Consider the following 10038-nt stretch of genomic DNA (forward strand, 5'->3'; position numbering starts at 1 on the left):
TATTTTAATTGTTTTTAACAAGTATACCAATTCCATTGGAAGGTTTTTTAACTATAATATACAGCCAACCACTGGAAGCTATCCCATTTTAACTTAAAATTAATTGCCAAATAAAATGGTTAAAGGGATTTTTGAAGAGAAGGCGGTCTTTTAGCATAAAGCTATTTTTACCTACAACAACTTATCGGATTGAAAAAATTAGAAATAAGAACAAAATTTATAAAATCTTTTATTTAAACTAATTCTGAACTAAATATTATTTAATGATGTCCATGTCCATGTGGTGGACCTTGAGAATGAAGACATTTGAAGAGAGCAACAGCACTTTCTTCAGCAGTTGCACCTGCTACGCGTTTGCCGCATTTTTCTACGATTGTATTTACGAGATTGGCGTCGCTAGTAGCTTCAGATACAGCCTTTCTCAGTTTGTCTAAATTTATGTCGCCACTTTCCGTTTGAAGCCCAGCTTGTACGTTCATGCACAGAGTATGCTTTGGCAATTGTGTGTTGTGTACCTTTTCGCCCCTCCTAAGTTTGTCAAATACATCGCTGTCAATTCTAGTTGCTTCTTGGCTTTGGCAATGTTCGTGAGCCTTTTTAACTGCTTCCTTTTGTTCATTGGTAGGGGCTGCGTATACCTATACCATAAAAATAAAGATAATTATTTACGGGTGCATTTTATAATAATTTAAAAATTTAACTTCTTAAAATAACAAATTTAAAACTAAATAAAAAAGAAAATTTTAAAAATACTTTATTACAAATCATCAATATTTTAAATTATACTAAAAGGTTTGTATGTATATAACGTTTATAAAAAAAACTGATAAGGGCAAAAACATTATATCAATAATAATCCAAAGGATAGTTCAACTAAGAGGATGCAAACATACTAAAAAAAACTGATAAAATAAGGTGTGCTCATAATAATAATAATAGTCTCCCGTTTTATACCGCTGTCGCGGCTTTGGGAGTATAGCAGGGTAGTCTGCTATATCTAGGGCCTACGGTATACAAGGAAGGTAACATGGCCAGTGCTACGCTTCAACCGTCTATTATTACCCCTGGTTTTACCCAAGGTACTCATTTTTATTCAGGCTGAGTCGACCTGGGGCCTATAGACATTTTTAAAATGTCTAGATGTTCTTGTCGGCGGTGGGATTCGAACCCCGGACCACCGGCTTGCGAGTCAAGCATCCTACCGCTTGCGCTACGCAGGCTAATACACAAATAAATTTATAAACCGTAATGGTCTATGAAAAAAAAAAAAACAAAGAATAATAATTATTTAAAAGAAACATTTTTAAGAACCGCAATAAATAAATCGTTTATTCGAAAGGAGTAAAGAAAATATTTAAACATTAAAGGTAAAATATAAAAACAATCAAAGCTACTACAAAGTGTGATACGCAGAACAAAACAATTTCAGTAAGAACTACAAAAACAAATTAAAGTAAAGAATAAGAACATAAACGGCAACAGGACACAAGTAAATCAGAAATAAATATATTAGGAAAATAAGTGATAGTAACAATTTTTAAGAATTTAAATAGTTTAAGAGAAAACTCAAATATTTTAAGAGAAATAGTTCCCAACTAGAAAGAACATATTACAATAAGTATATGTATAGAAAGGAGTACAAGGTAAATATTTAGAAATAAAAAGAAATTGATAACTCTTTTAAAGGTCATATAATAAATCACTTACTAGTTTAGGATAAAAATGCAACGGATACCAATGTACCATATACGGACAATTTGAACCATATTCTGCGTTCATAACGAGGCGCCGACCCTCGATCGGACCATAGGATGGTATTATATTATCATCGCCACATAAAATAAATGCATTATTTTAAATGCGAGCCTTCACTGTCAGTGCTATGCTCTAGGCGAGTATACCATGCTACGGTCTCCGTAATGAACGCACTCATAGACATATAATACAAGATAGTCTGATTGTTGTAATATCATCCCGTTTCCCCAGTGCGATAGAGAAGCAGTTTCTGTATCTCTTTCTAAGTTGACAGGTTTATCCAACACGTGACCTAAATGACTAATGAGAAGGTCACGTGCTCGATAAACTCGGCATATTAGACACAAATGCAGGGACTGTTTGCGTCAGTTTTCTCTGTCGCACTGGGAGAACGCGACTATATTGGAGTAGTCAATCTATCTTCTTATTATGTGTCTATGATTTTAACTAAACAAACGTGAGCCGTTAAAAGCACAATAAATAAAGGCAGGCTATATGTAGTGCAGGCTTCAGTAATTGCATATGTTTATATGTTTCTATCTTATATAATTCGAATAGCAATCCCCTTCACAAACGTGTTTTACCTACGCATCTCCCACCAACCCTTTTTAGTCTTGCTCGATTTACTTTTTTTAGAAATTTGTACCTTAGTGATTTTTAATATGGAGTGATGATTATTTTGACGTTAGATATGTACCAATCATATTAACCCTATTTATGTCACTTTTGCACCAGTTTGTGCCACCTTCAGACTTTTCATAAATATTCTTTCCTTTTTTTCCTTTTTTTTTTGTCACTTCGTAAAAAACTTTAATATTTTCTAAACCAGAGCAGACTAATACTTACAACGCTCATAGCAGTACTAACAAAACAAACTTACATAATGAAACACTGAATCAGAATCGCTGCCTGGAATTCAAACTGACTAACTAACCACGAACAATAAATAAAGTTTTTTTTGTAACAAATAAAATAGATATTTTACTTGTTTTAGCAAGTCATATCACTAATAGATCAGTTAAAAAATCCCATGGCAATCATCATGGCAATCTGTATATTGCAAACTGCTGAGCTGAAAAGATTTATGGTTGTTGCGTTGAACCACGTACGTAGATTTTTTAGCCAGAAAATCCTTCATCTTACTGGTCCACGTTTTCTTTCTACTTTTGCTTGTAGAATTAATTGCATCAACCTTTATTTTTCGCTATTTTTCATGATGACTAAAATATTGATTTTGACTGTTTTTATTGTGGCTAACAACTCTTTTCTTTTTGAATTCTTAATAAAATTTGCTGGTTAGTAACGTGGTGGGTATGAGATATCTTCAGGATTCGACGATAAAGCTACATTGCGAAAGTCTTAATTTTGTTGCAGATAGCGTCTGTGTGAGTCCACTAATCAACTACGTACAACAATACAGGAAATATATAATATCGTAGTAACCTGATTTTTATGGGTACTGATAAATCATGACATTTGAAAAGCTTAGCCATTTTTTGAAATGCAGATCTTACTATCTCTATCCTACATTTGATTTCTAGCGAATGGTCCCTTGGTGAATGGTGAATTTTTATTCACGATATTACCAAGGTACGTGTGTATGTTTCTACTTTTTCGATTGGTTCACCATTTACACTGATTCTTTTTAGTTTCTGTTATTTCATAGAGATCATAATATATTTTGTTTTTTTATCGTTCAGTAAAAGTCCATATCTCTGACTCACTTCCGTGATTCTATTCATTATTTCTTGGAGGGCTTCATAACTGTCAACGAATACTCTATTGCTTCTTGACAAATTTCAACAGAGTATATGTTGCAGCAAAGATAATAGTATACATCCCTGTCGGAACTTCTTCTTCTTCTTCTCGTAGTACTACAACCCGGGGTGGGTTTTGGCTGACTGCACAACTTGCTTCCATCTCGAACGGTCGTCCATAATACTTGGGTCAGTGGGTAGCCCCATTGTTCTTAGATCCGACTAATTTTGGTCCATTTACTGTCAGTAATTCTGTTTTAAGTTGTGTTGCTCTTACTACTCTCTCCAGGATGATATTAAAGAGGAGAGTTGACAGCGCATCTCCTTGTTTCAGGCCACGGCTTATTTTGAAAGTTTCTGAGAGTTTATTACTCATCCGTATTCTGGATCTACAGCTACTCACACATAACTTAACAAGCTGGATAAGTTTTTTTGGAACTGAAAGTTCTACCATTGCATTCCACATATGATTCCTTTTAATACTGTCGTACGCTTGCCGGAAATCTATGAAGAGATTATGGATAGTTTTATTGAATTCCCATCCTTTTTCAAGCAGCTGTCTTAGAGTAAAGATCTGATCTATGGTCGATCTATGTTTTGTAAGCCTGCTTGGTATTCCCCCATGAAATTTTCTAGAAACGGTGTCAGCCTACTTAATAGGATGTTCGCTAAGATTTTATATGCGGTATTAAGTAAAGAGATGCCTCTATAATTAGTGCACTTGGTTTTGTCTCCCTTTTTATGGATGGCGATTATTACACTTTCGTGCCATTTTGTTGGTATTTTCTCTCCTTTCCATATAAGTGTTATTAGTTTCTGTATTTGTCTATGTAGAGTTTTTCCTCCATACTTAAGGAATTCAGTCAGTATATTGTCAGAACCTGGAGCTTTTCCGTTCTTTAATTTGTTGATTGCTTGCAATGTTTCATCTATTTTGGGGTCCTCTACCGGTAGGTCCACCCCAAAAAATAAATTTTTCTACATGTTCTTCCTCTTGATGTATGTTTAGTAAGGTTTTGAAATATTCTTGCCATGTTTGAAGCAATTCTTTCTGTCGGAACTCACGTTTGATTTTAAAATAGGATTCTTACGTTTGATTTTAAAATAGGATTCTCCTACCTCAGTACCTCGTACCTGTACGGAGAGGCGAAGTTTGATTTAAGTGAAGATTGCTAATAATTTTTAGATCACACGTGATTATTCCAATATTAGTTAATATCTCCATCAGCTTGTCGTGTTTTCCTGTATTGAACGCTTTCCTGTATTTTCGCTTATTGAATTACGTGGTAATTAATGAAGCATGCATAAATACAGTAATTATCATCAGGTAATCTATTAAAAAGTTTGCAGTTGAACCTAATGCTACACATAAAATGCATAGTCCTGCTGTAAGTGGAAAGCTAAGCTACCAACGCAACTAACTCTCCACCAGGACATACCATTTTATTTAAAGAGTATAAACGATCTCTTCTTTCGTTAGAGTCATATTTTATAGTGGTAACGGGTTCGTATTCTAAAAAGATAGCTTCTGGTTCCAGACCTAATACCCCTAAAATACGAAATCTACTTAGAGTTAGACAAAAAAGACTTACTGGCTAAGAGACATAAACAAAGTACTTGATTTGTTATACTTTGTAGTTACCTGGGGACCAAGAAAAATTTAAAAAAGCAGGTGACAATAAAGCAAATTCTGAGGTCAAACATATATAGGACTAGCGATATGGGCCAAGAGATTAAATTTCAATGTCTAAGAGGGGCCGGTCATATCCACAAACTCTGTAGTAACAGCCTTTCCAAGTTAATCTGGGAGAAAATTCCGATAGGGAGAAGACCCTTGGGACGTTCACGAAAGCGATGGAGATATAACATAATATGATAAACCATATTATGGTCAGATTTAAGAACGGTGGGATTACCCACTGATCCAACTATTATGGACTATCGTTAAAATTGAAAGCAAATTGTGCAGTCAACCAAGACCCACTCCTGGTTGTAGTGCTATGAGAAGAAGAAAAAGAAGATATCGAAGCAGTAGTACAGTATATAACAACAATAATCCAAAGGCAGGCTAGCAAATTACTTACTCATAATGTATTAAATGAGCCAAAGGTCCAAATTATAAAAGTACACTTATATAAAAGAACTTTTACAAAAAAAAAGGAAAAAATCCATGCAAACTGACAAAGAAAGAGGAACGTAATAGATAAAATAATATTAGATAGGTTAACTCAAGAGTTCACCATAGCACGGCAAACATTTCATTACAAATTTATCTCCAGGTGGCTACTCAATCTAAAAAACCATAAAAAATGTTTAAAGACCATTAGTGGCTGTCCCGTTACTAAGAAAACCTAACAATAGATAGAATCCGTCAGATGATATAAAAAAGTACTGGAAAAACACCTAACAAACATTTTTACTTCACTGTAACCCAATGGCAACGTTATTGAAGAACTTATCAGTAAGATATCTACAACCATCAGAGAATCGCGTAAATCCCCAAGATATGACCTTATTACTGCAAAATTTTTAAAACAGCTTCCCGTAAAGTAATACTGTTACTAACCATATTTTTATAGTACACAGTATGTTCCCAATGGGATACTATTTAATTTAGTAAAAGTTTGGTCAAATTTGTCTTGTCCCTAAATCAGAAAACTCAAACAGAGGCAGCATCATATCGACCAATAAGCTCGCTACTTGCAACATCTAAAATGTTACCTTTAAATACAATAAAAGAAACAGTGTATCTTAAGTATTATTATCTTTAAGAGATTAAAGTTATTTCAGATCATCAAAAGAAAGTTACACAAGTACACCGTAATGCCACAGGCTTATGACATGAGAGACCTTTTATACAAGATAAAGAAGAAACTTTCAGTTTAATTGTATAAATTACCAAAATCTTATTTAACACAGAGATATTTTTAATTGAAACTAAACAATATCATGCCTAATTATCACCCAATTAAATCGAGATTTTCACAGAACATCGTTCTGGGCCCATGTATTCCCTTTTATACTGCATACGTACTTGAAACCAATTATACTATTTTAGCAAAACATTTGCAGATGCCACCACAATACTCTCAGCTCATCTAATGTGAACCTCTGGCATCTAACGCCTTGCAAAGACATTTCAATTTATTATCAAAATGATTCAACAAATAGCTAATAAAGATTAATAGTGTTAAGTCTACTTTAATTACCTTTTATAAAGCAGCAACAGATGTTTTTAAGTCATCTATATCAATACATGAACTCTAATAAAATCAGAGGTAAAATATTTAGGACTTCACTTTAACGAAAAAACTTATTTGTGAGAATACACGTAAAGGCAAAAGACTAGCAACTGGTTTTAAAAACTAGACAAATGAATTGGGTTATACGAAGACAGAAAAATTATCAATTTCGTACAAAATAACTGTATAAAGGGCAATTTTGAAGCCAATTTGGATATACGGTATTGAACTCCACCAAAGAGGGTGCCCTCCAACACCAAGATTATACAAACATTTCACTCCAAAATCATACTCCCTATTATGAATGCATTTTGGTTCATCTTACTTAACAATACATGAATATTTATAAATCCCATTCAATATTTGTTGAAATTTGATCAAAGGTAGAAAAAAACAAAACTAGGATATTGCATTACAAAAACCAATTAGTATGAGAATTATCGAACCATCAGAGAAAGGAAAGAAGACTTAAGAAAAACTTAACAGAAGATCTCACTAGATAATTTATGGTAAAGTGCTACTGGACCGTTTACTGCACGAGAAGTTTAATACATCCGTTATTATTATATTACTATATATTTAAGAAGTATACTACAAATTTGCATTCAATAAAAAACCTTTTCATCTAGGCCCTAAGAACAATCATTTACACTAGATGTATTCATTGAGTTTTTTTCTGGTGAACTGGGTACATTATAATTGGTTATATTTGTTTTAGTTTCAGAGCTAGCTTTCTGTAAAACAACATACCACTCGACTCCATCCATTTTATTCATCCCGCTTTAACTTTACTACATAAATCTCGATTTATTTCCCCATTAGTCTATTAAACCGATAACCTTAGGTTATTGACAATGCAAAAATAGCAACAAAAATCATATCTGTATTCTAAGACCAAATATCCTTTAGATAAATTAAAAAAAAAATAATGTAATGTACAGAATTAATTGTATTACTATTTAACTGGGAATAAGCCACAATTAAAGGTTAAAATACGTTTATTGACGTTTCAATTTCCACTTCGGAAATCGTTCTCAAAATAAAAAATGTTTGTATTTTGAGAACGATTTCCGAAGTGGAAATTGAAACGTCAATAAACGTATTTTAACCTTTAATTGTGGCTTATTCCCAGTTAAATAGTAATTAATTTAAAATGCCACAAGAAAATAGCTTCAGAACAATATTAAGAATTAATTGTACTCAGTGTGAAACTGTATATTATATTGTTGAAACTGGGAGGAATTTATCCAATCGCATTATTTCCCACAAAAGTGATTGCAGAATCAAGAAACATTCTTGTGCTTTGGCAGAGCATGTGATTGATAAATACCATAATCATGGATGCTGACATTGAAATTTTGTGCAATGAAGGTAACAAATTTAAAAGAACCTTTTTAAAAATGTTATATATAAGCAAAAGTGATCAAAGTTTAAATAAAAAATCAGAAATTTAAAGTTTAAAAAAAACTTATAACTACATCATTTCTTTATAATTCATTTATAGCACCATAAGTACTATTGCTTTCTTTTTGTTTTTTATTTTTTTTTCTATATCCTTATTACATTCTTTTGTACTTCTGTAAATTATAAAGTGTTTTTCGAATTATTTGAATCATATTTAAATTATCACCTTGGCAACATATTTAAAACGTATCCCACTTTTAGCTACTTATCGCTTTAGGCTGATTTTCATTGGCATTGGCGGGTTTTTTTGTATTTCTTTTTCCCCTTTAACGATAATTTATTTATAACGACCATGGTCAAAATTTAAATCTTTTTGACCATTAATTTGTAATATGTAGTCGGGGGAAACATTTCTTTTCGTCTTAGCAGTTTTCCTTTTAATATACTTTTTGTTTAACCTGTAAGAGTTAAGAACAATGTGAATAAAATTATTTAAGTTATATATATATATATATATATATATATATATATATATATATATATATATATTTGTTTTCAATGCAGCTTACTTAGTCAAACTCTTTGTGCTTTAAAATGTGTGCTCCATTGACATATGCTTTTATTTTATAAGAGCAATAGTAAGCTTTTGCTAAAAGCTAGTAATACTTGTAAAAGAAGGCATGGCTTAATCAACATTTCGCAAATAAGCTCACATACTAAAAGTCAAAGAATACCATCAATTTTCTTAAGTGATAATATCTTAGTGTAAAAAATTAATATGAAGACTTTGGAATTGGCAAGATAGAGATAACTACAGAGAAAAAAGGAAGATAGGGAGATAAAGGAAAAGACAAAGAAAGAGTTAAATTTAAATTTCTACTTACCTATAGCAAATAATAATCACGCAACAATTTTAAAAACCTAAATATCATCATTTTTAAATATAAATGGCTCTAAAAATAACTACTTACGACAGCTAAGATGCAGAATACGGTAGCAAGAATTAGGCACTTCATGATGTTTGATTTTTTTTAACACCAGTGGCAACAACTTGATCTTATATATGTGATTTTATTTTTATCTTTATTTCTATTTAATTAGAGTCAAGACATATTACCCAATTGTCACTTCAGATTAGTGAATAATTTTTGGTTACATTTCGAAATTATTCCATAGTATGATAAGAAATCAATGAAGATATACAATAAATACTTTTTATAAGAAAATATTTACATAATAATTAAAATTTTAGTTAGTATTATCTAATATATGTTGTTTTAACAAATCATATAAAGTATGGTGTAATTGAAAGGAATAACTAAAAATATCAAAAATGTCTAAGGAACACAAATGTTTTTTTTCATATATAGGTACATTAATTTTGAATGAATTTTAAAAAGTGACATATCGTTATAATGCTTGATTAACCGGCAATGAATCCATCTTAGTGTAATGTAGTGAATTTATTTAAATGCTATGTCTTTATTTAATTTATAATGTCTTTATATAGGCGAACGTAACAATTAAAATCGCGAGCGCGTCTTCAAAATTAACTGACCCCCTTCAATTAAAGTTCCGTTATTATATATGAAATCTTGTTATTCGAGAACGGCGACGATCTCCCATCGAAGTAACCAGAAGCTCAGACCGGTCTCATTCGGCCTACCTGGAAACCTCTAGTTGGATGATTCATCATAATTTGGGTCTAGATCCTTCGCCGAAATTTCTACAACATAACAGAATTAGTCATAATATATTTACGGTTATTTTAGGCCATGATATTTATCGTAACAGTAATATGACTTTTTTATGATTAAATAATCAAACATAAGTTTGGAAGTGCACTAATTTAATAACATAAAAGTCTATATAAAACATAA

At 31.9% G+C, this 10038-nt stretch overlaps 1 protein-coding gene across 1 annotated transcript; it reads right to left on the reverse strand.

Annotated features, from left to right (window-relative positions):
* Positions 1 to 213: 213 nt before the first annotated feature.
* On the reverse strand, positions 214 to 9287 carry LOC140434786 (B1 protein-like). The gene is made up of 2 exons (XM_072523296.1): positions 9130 to 9287; positions 214 to 638 (listed from the first exon to the last, which is right to left on the reverse strand). Exons 1-2 carry the CDS (start codon positions 9172 to 9174, stop codon positions 261 to 263), a joined length of 423 nt encoding a protein of 140 aa, XP_072379397.1. The 5' UTR covers positions 9175 to 9287; the 3' UTR covers positions 214 to 260.
* Positions 9288 to 10038: the final 751 nt, after the last annotated feature.

Source organism: Diabrotica undecimpunctata, chromosome 2, assembly GCF_040954645.1.
Source record: "Diabrotica undecimpunctata isolate CICGRU chromosome 2, icDiaUnde3, whole genome shotgun sequence".
NCBI classification, from domain to species: Eukaryota; Metazoa; Arthropoda; class Insecta; order Coleoptera; family Chrysomelidae; genus Diabrotica; species Diabrotica undecimpunctata.